The sequence below is a fragment of the Macrobrachium nipponense genome, chromosome 11, assembly GCF_015104395.2.
Source record: "Macrobrachium nipponense isolate FS-2020 chromosome 11, ASM1510439v2, whole genome shotgun sequence".
Lineage (NCBI taxonomy): Eukaryota > Metazoa > Arthropoda > Malacostraca > Decapoda > Palaemonidae > Macrobrachium > Macrobrachium nipponense.
This window is the reverse complement of record NC_061087.1, coordinates 85444886-85462821: the sequence shown is the minus strand read 5'-3', so window position 1 is coordinate 85462821 and position 17936 is coordinate 85444886. Positions and strand designations below refer to the sequence as shown.

Sequence of the window (17936 nt, the reverse complement as noted above, 5' to 3'; positions counted from 1 at the left end):
ATAATAATATATGCGCAATTTTCCTAAATACTCGAGGTAAATGCATATAGGCCTAAATATTACCTAATGAATTCTTACATTCTATTTATTCTGGGTAGTGACAAAATGTTTTTGAGTCATGCTATGACTCCACTGTAAACAATAACAGATATTTTTTCCAGGAACACAGTACCATTTACAACGTACTATTGAAATTAAACCTTCAATGGCCAAAGTAAGAAAAATAATAAGAACGAATGGGAAGAAGGGAATCGTTAATATTTGTTACCATTCTTATTCCTTCTTTACCTTGATAGATTATATAATTATTTACGGTACTTTACGTGACATCATATTTCTTGTGCTACATATTTTAGCCTAATGCAACCTACTATGAGATTCAGGGCCTCTGTAACACGGTTTTTTTGCAATAACTTTTTATCTATGCATTTCATAAATATAACGCTTATTCAGAATATATATTACATCAACACATAAATTTTGAGTGTATTCTGCACTACGTAGGTTGAATAAATTTGGTACTTATAATGTAAAAGTGACCTTTTTTGAAGACGGGCCAACTTGCTCAGAGAAAAGGTTTCGAACGCACTCGTTACGTAACTTATGACAGCATTTCTTCCCTCTTTCTCGATGGATGATTGGCTATACGTAACAAAGACATACAAATTTAAATACAAGCAAAGCAGTACACCTTTATGAACTCTGGAACCTCTCCACTGATAATTGTCATAATGAACAAACCAACAAAATATGTTAATAAATACAAAAACACTTCGATTATTAGTCTAAATCCCAAAATAAGTTTCCAAAGAAATTACAGTCTACTTTATAGGTCACAATCAGATTGACAAGATGTGGGGAATAGTTGGTAATTATCAAAAACATAGTAGACAAGCTTGATTTGATAACTGCTATATCTAATGTCAAGCAATTTTTATTTATTAGCTATCTACCTATTTACTGAAAAAAAATAGCCGGTACCGTATATTGGCTTTAAACCTTCACCAATAATTATCGTCAGAATGGTGACTTCATGAGGCTCCACCCACTTTCGCCTCGTTATAATTAAGGATAACACTGAAGGCTACCATGGGCATTGTTGGATTAGAAAATTTAACTGCTGGCTATAAAAACTAATTTCTCGAGTAGTTGTAAGAAGTGCTAAATGATCCTCAAGGATTCCAGCAGTTGGCCTAAACGTTTAATATGCGGCACTACTGCTACAGTAGTATTACTACGCTAGCACTGATACCCTACCCACATCTATGTATCGTTCCGCCATTCATAAAGTCTTTGGGTTTCAGAGCCGATGGAATTTCTGTCTGGTGGATGGGCGGGGCAACATTTAGTCAAAAGGTGTTTGTTTACCTTGCTACGTAATGAATGTTTTTCGACTCTTGGCTCGTAATCATTGGCCATGGCGTCGGCTAGATCATTTTTACTCTATAAGAATTAAAACTATTGGGTTTAGGTTATTGATAATGCTGACAAAATTTGTGAGTGGTTGTAAAATATACATATGTCAACTTTCAGCTACATCCGATGCTTTGACAAGGAGCAAAGTCCAAAAAACCGTGTTACAGAGACCCTGAATCTCATAGTAAAAATTTGTTATGCTAGACTTGCGTTACGTTACACACACACACACACACACACATATATATATATATATATATATATATATATATATATATATATATATATATATTTATACATGTACATATATAAATGCACACATATAGACAAGTTATATACATACATACATACATATACAATCTGTAGACTGGAGGCTACTCAGGCAACAGAAATAATTCTGGAAATGAAGCATACCGTACGAAAGTGACAATATTTAGAACATTGGCCATGGCAGCAACGGCGAGCAGTAGAAGATGTAATTAATGATAACAATTTGAAAAATGCGTAATCGAATTGCGGCAATTCATCTTCATCCCTTCTTGAAGACAGACTCACTATAGATCGTATATCATCAGTAAAATCAGTCTCTACCATGACCATTGGTTCTGACGCATCACAGGGACGAGTCCAAACGATTTTGGTTATGTAAACAATTAATTTTCATCACGAGAGAGCTACAACCTGCAGACAACCTCGGCTGTTTAGTACTGGGTCAAATGTTTATTTGTTTTCCCAAGACAAAAACGTCCTTTATATAGGAGTTATAAGAACATTCTCGATTTGTCAGTCCTATATCTGCCATTCTTAAAACTGATATAAAAGGTACATAATCATTTCTTCTGCAATGTGGCGCTGCAACAACTACTGGCCATCGACCCCGTTTGAGAGAACACGAAAGAATATCTGGTCAGATCACAAGGTTTAACACCTTCCAAAATTTATAACACCAAAAAGAGCTTCGGTAAAATAAAAAAGAATTTACTGACACACACACACACATATATATATATATATACATATATATATATATATATATATATATATATATATATATCTATATATATATATATATATACACATATATACATATATATATATATATATATATATATATATATATATATATATATATCACATCAAGTTGAATGAACGTTAAATATTACCTTGGAAAAGCATGCATATAACCAAAAATAATCGTTTCCACTTACACACGATTTGAGTCAAATTTAAAATTAGTAATCAATATTCATCATCAAAAATATAAACGTTAATATCGATATTAACCATAGGTAACAGGTCATTTCTTGGAAAAGAATTACAAAATTTAAAATAAAGTCCAAGTATACTGATTTCTTTTATATATCTTGGACTCAAAATATTTTGCTGTGTACATATTTTTCTATCTATTTGTGGATGATCTTAAGTTTTCTTAATATATACATCTAATTCGTGTAGATCAATTTTTGATATTCCAATCTTCTTATAAGATTCAAATAATCGTTTTGAAACCGGCAGAAAAATATCTAAAATTATCGAGGCCTTTAATCCGTCTACCTTAAATAGAAAAAAAAATATCATTAATAACGTCCTTACGTGACAAATGGGATCCAGGAGAAGGTTTGCCTCTCTCACGCAGATCCTTCTGTCAATATAAGTCTAGTGACTTATGTGTACTCAAAACTGCTGTGAGTCATTACCTATCATTAACCAGGACACATTCGTGAAGGTAAGACGAAGGCCATCGTAATCATACAGCAGATAATCTTTAGGAAGTGACATCATATATTAGCACAGTAATATGTATATATACATATATAAAATGTGTGTATATATATATATATATATATATCTATATATATATATATATATGATATTATATAATAGATATATGATATTGAAGATAGAGAGAGAGAGAAATTCGAATACAGAATCTTTCAAGGTCATATAATTCATTGCCGTTCATAGTTTTTCGATACTTGGACCAGCACCTCATAAAATTTTTATTACTATTTACCAGCATTTACGAGGCGTCACCATAACAACCTCTTGTTTACCTATGCCTACGCTAAGGACGGAAATAGTTTTAACCTGGGAAGTACAGCGCCACTTCCGTGTTGAAGGAACGCGTTCGAACCGACCTGATTACACAGTGCTTCTGTAACCCGAGCGAGGAAGATGAACGTAATCTCGAATAATCACGTGAGGGACTTCATTCTTCTTTTAAATCATGACTCGGAAGTTAAATTATGGTCACAAAAATTGTGTTATTACTATCAGGAGGGCTTTACACTTTCCGCATTCCTCGGTTTTAAATTTTCTTTTAAGTAAGGTGGTTTTCTGGTTTCATCAGGTTCGTTAAGCGGACATTCATAAGCTCTTTCAAAGATTATATATATATATATATATATATATATATATATATATATATATATATATATATATATATATATATATATATATATATATATATATATATATATATATATATATAAATATATATATATATATATATTATCTGGGCATCGTACATATTTATTCTGAGAATCACAGGGAGTCGTAACGAACAATACTAGAATGATACTTATAAATGAAACAAATTTCACGTAAGGCATAACGAAGAAAGAAAGCTACAGTAAATACTGCAAGACAAAAATAAGAATACTACTCTCCTGATGGCTAATGAATAAATCCACTTCGGCGGAGAAGACGCTCTCAGAAAGAAATTCTGAACCAGTCCAGTCAAATTCCTTCTTCGGTGTAATTCAGTTCAAGTGACTCACAAATTACATTTCTGCAAAATATGAGAAACCATGGACCAAGAGTTCGATAATCGCTGACCTTCACAATGTTAGTGCCACAAATTATCGAGTACAATCCTTCATGTTTTCAAGAGCAGTAATTTACCCTTGCTGAAAGGTACCTTTGCGGTGCATTGGCTCGCAAATGACTGGCTGAAAGTGCCCAAGTAATTATGGAACTGACAGTTCGTGAGTATCTGGATGGGTGTGGATGTATTCGCGTGCATAACTGTATACTGTTATACTTTTGGTGCACATAACCATGTTATATGCCAGCGGTATTAACACGAGCGCTGACCGCCAGTTAAGATATATTGTGCAGCAAAGTTGAATTTGGTTAGTATAGCTAAGGGACCACGAAGAAAATACAGATGCCTTGAGCTTACAAGTCCCCTGAAACTCCTTGGGAAAGGACGAGGGGTTAGCAACCCACCATATTAAGTAGTCACTGAAACTCTCAGAATGAATCAGTGTGTATACATTAAAAAGTCTCAAGCATGTAAAGTTCAATTACCCACTGGAAGCACCCAGTTCTGATTTTGCAGCCGTTTTCTACTTTAATTTTCATGTGTAATCAATAAAGACATAAATTTTCCTTTTAAGAGTATCGTGAATAAGACTTTCGAGTTGTAAGTTCGATTGCTAATCAATCACTGACTGACCAAAGTAAGTAAATGAAAATAAACGTGAAACATATGTCAGCAATCAATACAAATAAGTTGTCATAAATGCACCAGATAGCAATGGCTACTTTAAACTTCTAATGCAGCTACACCGGGTAGAATGTACTCAAGCCCTGAGTTTTCTTTACACGTTTTCTTGGATAAAAACATCGATGATATCGTTTCCTAATGCCCAGTTCTGGCTATTATTTCTAAACATAATCACATGAATCTCTTATATATGAAAACTTAAGTCTTGAGTACATTCTACCCGGTGTGGCTGAAATAGAAGTGCAAAGTAGCCATTGCCATTGGGTGTATTTATAGCAAATTATTTGTATTGATTTCTGATAAATTTTTCATGTTTATTATCATTACGTACTGTGGTCAGTCACTGACTGATTAGAAGTCTGATTTACAAATCTAAAAGTTTAATTCACGATACTCTTGAAAGTAGTCTATTTGTCTCTATTGATTTTGTCATTACAAAGATGATTTTATCGCAGTGCAATACAACCTTCCCCCTTTTTAGGGATCATATGTAATATTATCGTAAATGAGCAGCACAAGCCAAATAAAGGGATATATATATATATATATATATATATATATATATATATATATATATATATATATATATATATATATGCGTGTGTATGAGCGCGCGCTCGTCTTTGTGTGATTCCCCTTACAGCACCGAGAGTTGTCGTCACACTTATAGAATTAATTCTTCTATGAATGTGCCATTAGTTTACCTAAATCCATTTGATCTATCGTATACATCGTATTATCTTAAAAATGGGGGAAGGTTGTATTGCACTGCAATAGAATCATCTTGGCAATAAAAAAAAAAAAAAACTTTAAATAATAAGACAAAATAACGTCATATGCGAGTCATCCATTTCACAGTTCTTTGTTTGGTCCAGGTTACTTTTAATATAAACTTACGATGGCATGATAATGAAATATCCAACCAACTAATGCTCGCTGAGCTTTTCTGAAACTTTACTGCCCTCTGTTTTGTCTGCGCTATTTGAGGACATTCGAAATGGCATGACGAAAAAATCTCATTACATTATGAAAATGAATATCGCCCTTGGATTTGTTCCCGTTTCGTGTTCTTGCCTGCCGCTTCCACACAAATTCGAAATGGCGTGATAGTGAAAAAGGTATAATCCTTGGACTTATTCATACCTCACTCGTCATGATTAGTTATTAAGACAATCTAGTAACTCTTTAGAGGTCGTTCACCTTATGCGTCAAGCACTGACGAAAACCTTCCAGGAAGGTTGCAAGAAATGATATCATAATTTAGAGTTAAGTAAATATTATATCCTTAGGAAATAGTTGATTATTAACCATGAGAAATTTTCATACGCGAGAAAAATGATTTCCGAATCGAGTTCGTTCACGCCAAGACTTAATCTAATACAATAACTTTGTTTAGGTTTGAAGAATGGCCACATTTATCAACAGGAGGGAACTATAAACAGCTTAAAAATTGCAATGGTGAATGACCCTCAGGAAACTTTTCGTACTGGAGTCAAGTCTGTTTCCTTATCAAATATTTACTATGGCTAATTTTCGAGGCTTCATCTACTTAAAGCATAATTTTAGATAATGAATGATTCCCCTCCTAGTTGTCATTTTTTGGAATGTGCTCATTTTCCTCCGGAATCTCCGTGGTTCTCCGAAACCCAATAACCCTTGAGTTCATAAAAAGATTTAGGTACGAAAAATATTTTCAGCAATTATATTATAAAAAAAAAAAAAATATGAATACCGAGTTATGAAACCACCTAGACTGTGGCCTTTGCTTCTTGAGCAAAACGATAAAAACTGCCGAGTGAAAAAGTTCGAGTAATTTAATCTTCTGGAAATTATCTTATACATTTTACGGTTTACCGAGATTTTCTACATCTACGTAATTGCACTGAAACATCGCTGCTTAATACGTTAATAATATACATCGAGGAGACAAAATTATATATATATATATATATATATATATATATATATATATGTTGTGTGTGTGTGTGTGTGTGTGTGTAAGTATGTATATATATATATATATATATATATATATATATATATATATATATATATATATATGTTTGTGTGTGTGTGTGTGCATATATATTATATATATATATATTCCAATTTTTCAATTTCAGCAGTGACCGGCGAAACAGATCGTCCTCGAGAAGACCGACTCTCAGACGCCATACAAGTGAACCTACGCTTAAAGGTAAGTTCTAAAATATTCCAGTGTGAAGAAAGCACTACATAGTGACAGCTGTGGTACAAGGAGACTAAATTTCATGTCCGATGTTTTGGAGTTAGAATCGTGGATTTTATCTGAACTGTGTCCTTCCGAATACATAACAGTAAGTAGTTCAAGGAGATGAAAGGCTCGCTAAATTGCGTTAGGTTACGTTATGTCTTTTACAGTTGCTCTTTTTTTTTTTTTTTTTTTTTTAGAAACATCACTGAACTCACGTTTTTTATCGTTTTGTAACTGTCACAATGATGGCTAAATAAAACTTACCTAATTTTTTGTTTACTAAAGTAAAAAATACTTCATTCTTAGCCTCCATTAATAGCATGAGATGGTCTATACTAGAAACAAATTAAAATTTTAGGTGTTTTTATTTTTAATTTTTACTTTTCTTGTTACACTATTATTCTGAATGCCTGAAATTAAATCAAAACGAGGAATGCAATACAGTCATAGCCACGTGCAAGAGTAATATTCATAAATCTTATTGCAATCAGCAATCAAAGTTTTTCGTTAAGAACGGTTCCTTCTTTTTATTGCGCATATAATTATTTGCCATCATGATCAAAGAGCTACAGCAAGCGTCAAATATGTAATATATTTCTTTGATGTAGATCTCCATCTTGACTAGTATAAACCTAGACGGACTACCTTACTTGTCTTATGATATCAATATTCTGAATTCCTTTTTTTTATGCCTCGATATCATCGTGAATTAAATTCTATTTTTCACAAATTAATATCACGAAGAATGATCTATTAAATGGTGTGGTTTGATTCATTGTATGTATTTGTTCTTTACCATAATGCATGATGAATACATAGCAAAATATTTTATCGCAATGAGAACTTATGATTTATTCTGATGAAGAATCATACGAATAACTTCATCACTTACATTATGTCTAATTGCAATTTGCACACGCGCTATTCACTAAATTCTTATGAACATAGTCATCGAACTTAACATTACTTGAAATCAAAATTAACAGTTACCTATGCTTAGATAATAAAAGAAAAAATGCTTTTAAAAAAATGTACGTAAATCTGAATGATTAGGAACAAGTCTTACTTAAAAAAAACCAATTAGTCATCCTTTCGAAATTCACATAAAACATTTGATTGCGCAGAATCTAACCTTTTTAAATAAAAAAATTTAGTAATAGTGAGTTATAAGTTGAATTAGTGAGCTGTTGGACCCTTGGGTTAAAGATAATATCTTATAACTCACCATTGCTAATTATAAGATATTACCTTTAACCCAAGAGTCCGACAGCTCCATAATTCAACTGATAACATCTTATTCCAGTTCAAAAGGTAAAATTTCCATGCAATGGGTATTAAAAATCTTACGATACTATCCACATTTTTTTTATTTAAGTTTTATGGCCGCATATTATCTTGTTCATTTTCAGCCTAATTTCGGATCCTAAAAATAATTAGAACCACATTTTACTGGAAAATTACTCAGACACTATGACTAATCGTTCCTAGAGAAGTGAAAATTATAGCTGATTTCCGTAGAGAATTACCTCAACTAAGAATAATCTATAACATTAAAAAAGAAAAAAAATGAAATTAGAATTTCCCCCAAAAAATTATCATGAATATTCTTTTTCGTTATGCTAAATTTCAAATAAACCATCATATCACACGCCAAACCTATTATTTGTTTGTTTGTATGGTGTTTTTACGTTGCATGGAACCAGCAGTTATTCAGCAACGGGACGAACGGCTTTACGTGACTTCCGAGCCACGTCGAGAGTGAACTTCCATCACCAGAAATACACATCTCTGACTCCACGCCACTGAGGCGCTACCAAACCTATTAAACTCTACGCACAATGCACATTATATTTAATTAGGTTAAGAAACTATGCGCTAAACTCTTTTCCAATCGTACAGTATGTCAAGAGAGTTATAAACAAGGAGATAATTGAAAGCTATACAAAGAAACACCATTGTCAGAAGACCTGCAGCATAATTTGAACGCAGTTTCATCACTATTTTTGGGTACAGATTCGTTTTAAAACCATATTCATGGGAATCGTCGCCCTATTTCGAAAAGAACCATCTATAAAATCAAGAAAAGAACCCTTTCAATTGCACATGAAGCTGTGTAACAGGTTTCAATTGGAAAAAACTAAGTTTTCATACTTGCCCCACTTTGTTTACTTTAGTTTCAAAAGTTTTCATTTAATTCATAAACACTTTTGTTATCACTCCGAACTCAAAATGTATTGCAAGGAAATGTATACAAGGCTCTTTGACCGCCAACATCACCTGCGATTTTCGCCATGGTCATCATATTAAGTGAATTGCCGCCGGACTTGAAAATAAGAACAACACAATTACGAGTAAATAATCCTAATCGAAACTTGGCTTTCAACAAAAGGATGCTGGACAAGACTACTTCAAAAAATGTAATAAACATTTAGACATGATTACTATTCATTACTTTTCAGAGACACCAGAGGAAAGTGACGAATACGAGGAAGTAACGGATGGAAGATCGGCCCTCGTAACCATCCGAGGGCAGAGGAGAACACTTCATGCCCCTAAGATGCCAATCAAACACAACCCGGCGCTGCCTCACCACACGCTAACCCTTGATTGGGTGTATCCTTTTGTTGGCAATATGATTATTGTTTTCAACTGAATGCCGACGGGATGGCTGTCTTGTATAGCCATGACATGAAGTGGATAAATATTACGAACAGAGGGAAGAGGGCTTGCATGAAATACTGTAGTTTAGTTACCGTACATGTTTCGTTTAATGATTAGGTAATACTAGCATAGTGAATTTTGTTTCAATTTATGTGTGTGTGAAATTTATACTTGAAACTAGAACTGACATTGAGTCGTAACCGATCTCTATGATAAGGGTATGGACCTTTATTTCCTTCTATCAGTTATGTTCAATGATAATAATGGGAATATTTTCTATTATGTGTAGGAAATGTGTCATATCTAAGCGGACAAATTTAACTCCCTTGTGCTGGATGGTGCAGTACTCCATAACTTTCTACTGTGTTGCATCTAATTAAGTTCTTTTGCCCGAGCGTATACACAGGCAAACTGTCCTTGCCTCTGCTCCGTTTGAGCACTTTGTACTTGTTTTAAGCTGCTTCTTATTCACCACACAGTTTTATTGCATTAAATTTTCTCATTAATTCTTTTGCTTTTTCAAGTTTCACAATCAAATAACTGGACTTCAGACATACTCTCAAGAACGGGCGCACATTGATGATAATAATAATTGCTTGACAAATCTGACAAAGCCTTTGATCGAGTGTCCTTAAATAGCTTCAGTTACGTCCGCATTTGTCGGCTCCGCACGAATAACATTAACACCGTCGACGAGACGTGATACGAAAGGTCCAAATGCCTGATTTCCTGAAAGACAGTGCTTTTATTTTCGTGCATGTATACATGCATGAAATTATGTTTATATATTTATCTAGATTCATTTCTTGTTTATTTACTATTTTATTTATTCTGTTAAATTTTTCATTTACAGTATCGTATCTTTGTAAGCTTGGTCTACAAACTAATGGTCTTCCAGTCTGTTGCAGATGAATGTTAGAACATTTTGACCACCACAACCAAGAAAGCTAATCATAATAATAATAATAATAATAATTTTCATATTAATTATTACTATTAGCTTTCTTGCCTAGGGTGGTCAAAATATGCAAATATTCATCTAAAGCATACTAAAACGCCATTGCAGTCTGTAATCAGCTATCATATACGGAACGCATATATTTAGACAGATAAAATTTACCCCAGACCTTCACGGAACAAGGTCATGCTAATTTTATGCTTGGACCGGAGGCAAGGCATATGATTACAAGGAAAACAGACAAAAAGATCCCAGGCACAAAAAGTAAAATATTTACCGTATGCCCCTTCACGATGCAGTCTAGTTCTTATAAACAAAACAAAAACAAAAAACATATGTAAAAAAAGCATGGTGATTGAGATAATCTTATAGCAAACATATCTACACTCTTCTTAATCTTGTCACGACAACTTCTTTCCTTTACAACTCTTAAAAAACGTAATGTAAAACTACAGGCAAGTAAATTCTATGAAGATTTCCAAATCTTCTGTATTGCGCATGAAGGTAAGATTCAATTTTAAAAAGTTACAGATCGTTCTTAACATTCACAGTATTTCTATAAAAAACAAAAAATAATAGGAAAAACTAGAAGAATGAAGAATTCGCATTCAGGGATTTTTTTTTCTTTATCCCAAATGGTTTGCCGGTCGGATAATCCCGTGATTTACTGCTCCTCAATTCTTAGGTGACCTTGTCGCCAGATATATGACTGCTTTAGGAAAAAATAGAAAATATTATTCTGCTCTTGTCACTGCTGTTTTTTTTATACTGTTCTTTATTTATTTACAAAATAAATCTGGGTGGCATTGTTAAAAACTTTTTGTCGAAACCATTAAGATATAATTTTAGTAATTAACAAAATAGAAAATAAAGTCATGTAGTTAGGCTAGCCCCAGCTGATATTTCAGGGCAGAAAAAAAAAGAAGTAAATTTTACCTGTATTTTATTGGCTTCATCACTGACAACCTGATAACATGCCTGATATCAACAGAAAAATATTTTTTTCACAGGTGTTGGCACAATTTCAAAGTTAGAAACTTGAATAAAATTTGTGTATAAGTTTGCTGATTTTTCTGATTCAAGTTTCTATTACTTCTCATAATCAAGCCTGACTGGCTTTCAATATAATGCATTTAGTTATCATCAGTTCATTTTATCTAAATTGGTATCTGTTTTTTCAACTACCATTTTCTCTCGTTTTCTTACATGAAAACCTATCTGTACAAATATTTAAACCTACATTACTAACCGTAAAACAAACATGCCTAATATGATTACCTGGGAGCTGCTACAGTATACTCATTAACACTAAAACAATATATATACACATATACATACATATACATGTATATACATACACATACAGTATATATATACTATGTGTATATACATACCTATATACTATATATATATATATATATATATATATATATATATATATATATATATATATATATATATGAGTAGTTATAAAACAATTTTTGGTTTAACAAGTTATCCATAATTTGACACTCTTTTAATCACCGCCATACGCTAGACATTTCCTAACACTGCCGCCATATTTCGACCTGTTATAAAATACCCCCATGATCACTGATTCACGCCTAAAATTAGAGGATTTGTCGCTGGTGAATGTCACATTTCTGGGACCATGCAGTAATATACAGTCGAATTAGAGGATCAGTAATTATGACTTATGGATCATTACGCGTATGTCCTTCGGTATATCAAAGGATAACGTGATTTATCGCGGATCCTGTCTATTAATACGACCTTGCCAATAGCAAATACTTGCAGATTGGCTTACCTTGTGGCAAATGCAACATACCCCAAATACCGTATACTATGGCATTCTTGTTGCGCAACTTGTCCTAGAGTCGTTATTTCCTCCTCTCCAGGCTCTGTGAAATATTACACATTGGCACAACGTTCATTAGCATTCCTCTAATTCCCGTTCGACAATAAAAATACTGAGGCTCTTCATGAACAGCAAGATATGAGCGATTATTCTCTCATGCAACGTCTGCGAGTCACTGACTCATAATATAAGAGCTGATTTTTTATGGTTTTACAATTCAGCTTTTTATGGCTGACGTGCATAGTTCCTTCACAAAACAATGCCTAATACATGAGACTTTTATTTGCTATATACAACCCTGATGAACTCAAAGGCATGCGATGACTAAGGAACCTTGAACCGTTGTTGGGTGTACTTATTAGAGGATCATTATTTTCTCGAAATGTTTCACTCTTAACAGTTTCATGTTTATATCTCTGCAGAGATTATGTAAATAAAATGGAATTTACAACTTCCTTAACGCCAGTCCCAGTGAACAACGTGACTAATATTCCACATGCTTTCCAATTTACTGTGTAAACAGAACCGATTTTATTTAAACATGTGCATAAACTAAGTACGCCCGCCTTACAATGGCAACGTCTCAATCCTTCATCATGTACATTCCGCAAAAAACAATTTGCTGAAACATTTTAGCCCCAAACACAAATGTCTCGGTAAATGATATGTAGTTATTAAAGTTGCGCAGTTTACCCTCAAACCTGAGCAAAACTCTCCGTAATTATAGGTCGTCATTAAACTGAATTGTCCTTTGTCCTGGGAAGAGCAGATGATAAATTACATAGCGTATTTCTCAAGAAAAATGTTATACTGTTCGTATATAATATGTTGATAATCATGTTTACTGCTTATAATCCCCTCGCGAAGTTTAACAAGTTTAAAAGATAAATTTATACGAGCGTGGTGGGCGAAAGCATGATGAAAACACTACAGGTGAATACGGGAATAAAATTTCGTCTAACATTCTCATTGTCCAGCTACACACAGGTAACGCATAACTCCTATTGCAATGGGATTGATCATTCTGATGCTTGGCAATGGTAACCGATGTAAAGTTTGATCTATGTGTGTTTTCCATTATCGAACATTTCCCTGAACCATTTAGAAACAACAAGTCAAAGCTCAAATTCTCGGCTTACACCACACCCCCCACCCCTCAATAAAAACAATCCTTCGATCTCACACGTCGGGTAAATCAAGAAAAAAGCACGTTGTCCTGTAAAACATTGTGAAGAGCAGCATATTTTTGCTGTCTCTTTCTAGCGATACATTTTTTTTTTCAGTGAAGTACGTATAATTCCTCTATGGACCTTTTCATAATGCCTCCCAAACATCTTATTTTTTCATTAACTCTGTGTGTAGTCTAATTACATAAGTACGTTCACATACGGTCGCATGAGCCGTCTGACACTAAGCTGGCCTAAATTACTTTCTCGTGGTCAGACCATCTCGTTGCGGCACGCTCTCTCCGCCTGATCTAGCTGACTAACGATTACTCTTTTTTTTTTTTTTTTTTCCTTGACGCTTTTTCAACTCCATCCAACTTTCTTAAGTTTGCTACAAACTCAAATACTGTAAGTTTTTGTTTTACATCAAGGGGTAGGATGGATTAAAACTTAGTTAAAGTACCAGTGATGGTTCAAGAAAAAAAAAGTTCTGGTTTTTAATTTGGGCACTTATTTAATGTGATTAACTACGGATTTCTTCACAAACAAATCAGGAAATATGTGAACCACTTCAGCTCTACTTTGTAACCCGCCAAGTAATCCACACTTCCTTCACTGCGCCACATCAATATTTACGAGCGGTCGAATGATGGGTTCGGAGAGAGAGAGAAAGGATTACATTTGCTCCCTCTCAAGGGTCAACGTCTTATGATTGAATGTCTCGCGAAGAGAATTCCTTCTTCCGCGTCACGAACACCAGAATCAAAGAACAGTGAAATCCGAAGAAACCCCTTCCGTCAACTTAGTTTGTTCTTGCATAACTATGCCTAGTTATTACTGTCATTACTCAGTGAGTGGACTGGAATTACACAAACCTAGATAACTACACGCTTCCTTAGAAAAAAAAAAATCATTATGCAAAGGTCACCGAAACGAGGAACCAAATATTCTTATTAAACATATGCCCGAATACCATGAAAAGGAGGGACAGAAAAGAATGGGGATTAAGCACGAATGCATTGATAGATCTTACCGCTTCTTAAAGAACGGGAAGGTTAATGTTAGCTGATAGGAATTAAGAATAATAGAAGCAGTAGGAGAATTCCAAAGTTTGGGATTACTGGAAAAGAAGCAGTCGATTTACTCCCCAAATTCTCGGTTACAATTCTTATGGTTGTGTTGCATTGTATCCGTTGACGTAATAAAACGGTGAAGCTACAGATATTAGAAGAAACACTGATACGGTGACATTAAAACTGATATGTCAACGAAAGATCTTTAATCCTTAAGTCGAAAACTCTTTATCGCACCTCTTATTTTCCCTGACTTGCCCGCAAAATGAAACATGAGTTTAGCTCACATCAGATGACTTCTAATCCCAAGAATGTGTCTTTAAAACTCACCTTGTGAAATAACAGAAAATTATTAGGTTAGATTTGAACTGGGTGGCATTTACTGCTTAGCGTTGTTACAGGTCTGACAAATGCAAAAGATAATACAGTAATAATAACAGAGGTCATGCAATGTGTCATTATACCTTCAAGTTTGAATAAAACTTACGAAAGAAGTTGGTGAACATATGTATGCATTATGCACTTTTTCATTTATCTGAAGGCAGTGGCTATTTTGCCGTGTCACGGCAGACTACGTATTTGACTACTTAGCCAGCCTTTTCGGTGCACATGCGCAGTAGATTATTTACGGACTTATGTATCTAGTTGCTTGTAAATGGGATGCGTGCGCAGCTTTTGTTTTGCCGGCTTTCGTAATACACGAATAATAATGTCACCCTTTAGGTTAACATAACAAGAATGGCCTCACAGGGCGGAAATTTTGCTGTAAAAAGTTTCCGAGCGTCTTTTAATTTTGTAGGACCCAATTATTAAGACAAATTAAGAACACATACTAGTTACTCTTATGTAATGCCAGCCAAGATTGTCGTCTCTAATAATGAGCAAATAAACGGCTATCGACAGTTACTGAACGAAATCTTAACAACTACATTTATGGGGACTAAATGTAACCTTGTGTGAGTTTGAAATTTGGGAAATCCTTCAGTTTACTACGAATCAAAATCATGGGCGGCCACAGCTTATTTTCCAAGAAGTGGCCAGCAAATCTTTTGACCCTTTGAACTAGCAGATTAATATATATTTATAATTTTCCAGGATTTCACGGGGGAATGGGGGTGGAGGAAGTGCAATCCCTTGCCCCTACGTGCGGGCGCCCATGGTCCAAATTCACTGCGTTCCGTAAAGTCAAGGTCAGCACACATTCACCAAATGTTTGTATTATCATGGAAAACAATGAAAAAAAAAAAAATAGCGGTTTGTCTGCTTACAGAGAAGAGCTTGTATAAAACAAAGGAAATAAAGAATACATCCGTGATTACATCATCCTCGGCAGTAATCGACTGCGCATGTGCACCGGAAATGCCGGCTAAATAGTCAAATACGTAGCCTACCGGGACTCGGCAAATATCCACTTCATTATCTGAAATCAGAACACACTGCCACAATTCTACAAACTTGTAAACTAAGTATTTCTTTTAAAATGCGGGCTCCAAACGTCTTCATTTGCTTATGGTGATGATACACAATTTCTCATTAAACAAGGATGGTGGAGCGATGATAATGATCTGTGAGAGATAAAGAGATAGGTGGCGGCGACAGGGCTAGTACTACACGTAGGAAAGACCCTTACACCGAAAATCGGTTCCGCCTCGGACACTGGCAGCAGGTTATATGAACTACTTTGTGTCAGACATTCAGTATACAGTAAACTTCTGTTTATCAGTTAAACATTCAAACTAATTAGCTGGTTTTCTAATAAAGACCTTCATATCCTGCTCCTACGCGGGAAAGCTATTCACCTTCAGCGGGTCGACCCTGCCTAGACTTACATTCACTGCTGATATGAAAACCGAACCTAGCTAATACTAATTGCCGACTCTCAAACATCAAGCAGCCGACTGCCTGAAGAAAAATAAGAAGTAAATCCTCGGGATGAATCCATGAAATCGGTCCGGAACAACGAACCGTCAGGCTACAACAAACTTAGGCCTAGGCCTAATTTATATTTTCGTACTAGGATCATTCGTTACAAATTAATCGTGCATTAAATCTAATCTAGGATTATATTCAAATAGGGGATATATCCTAGATAGTGACCCCCGCGGGTTTTAACCTGCTATGTATCTACCTTTGCGGCGTGTTTGGCACATCCCATTGACGATTACCGTAAGAACAAACAAAAGACTGAATATTATAGATATAATGACCCCGAAGAAATATGAGTCCTAGATAACTACTCCCGAAAACCCTTGGGGGTTACTATCTAGGAAATATCCCAATTAAGTAACAGCTACTCACATCATCGTATAACTGTTGGCGCATTGTTCCCCTAGTAGGTATGTCACCGCTAATGTTGCCTTGATTTCCGCCAAGAGATCCTTGAAACTTCTTATACATTGCCATATTATTTGTAAACAGACTTGTCTGCATTATTTCTTCACCTCAACGCTAAAGTCGAATAACCCAGGTGTGTCGCGGTTTCAGCACTTATAAAAACCACTAAAATTAAAGGCAAAATAAAGGCCAAAGGGCACCTGCATATGACACGGACGTCAACAAGTTCTTAGTGAGTCAGACTGAGAGTGACTGCCTGAGTCCTGAGTGGTTACAACTTCAAAAATCGAATGACACTTTTCCCGCCTTTTTATCGGCGTCGTCGATTCGCGAAACAATGTTCAATAGTTTTATTTTCTTTTATCTTTGGATTAACGTCATATTGAAACCTGTAAATCTCATGGCTATGTAGTGTTGGAATTTTTAGATTTGTTGTAGGACATTATTTCACATGGATTTTAATAAACAATACACAGTCGCAGTTAACCTTCCTGTTACGGGCAAATGTGCGAGAATAAGCCTTTTCACTTTTCAGACAAGCACCCCTACTCAGCAACTGAATGTTTTTCTGTGATAGGAAGTGTCAACAAGAAAAAAGTCATAATGACATTAGTTTATCTAATCCGGTGTTTTGATTTGCATGGTTTACATTGACGTATAATAGGCCTCTTTTCCCCTTCAACACCTTACCCACAAACGGACACCATGAAACAGGGACTCCTGATA

The 17936-nt window shown here is 34.7% G+C and overlaps 2 protein-coding genes across 2 annotated transcripts in view; one reads left to right on the top strand and one right to left on the bottom strand.

Annotated features, from left to right (window-relative positions):
• LOC135206885 (uncharacterized) overlaps window positions 1–17482 on the bottom strand; it is a 197030-nt gene extending 179548 nt beyond the window's left edge. The window contains exon 1 of the mRNA XM_064238399.1: window positions 17175–17482. The gene's annotated coding sequence lies outside the window, so the exon portion shown is untranslated. The remainder of the gene's footprint in view (window positions 1–17174) is intronic.
• LOC135209313 (echinoderm microtubule-associated protein-like CG42247) overlaps window positions 1–17936 on the top strand; it is a 139406-nt gene that overhangs the window by 107271 nt on the left and 14199 nt on the right. Inside the window, exons 9-10 of the mRNA XM_064242021.1 lie at window positions 7051–7124; window positions 9620–9773. Of these exons, the coding sequence (XP_064098091.1) occupies window positions 7051–7124; window positions 9620–9773 (228 nt within the window). The remainder of the gene's footprint in view (window positions 1–7050; window positions 7125–9619; window positions 9774–17936) is intronic.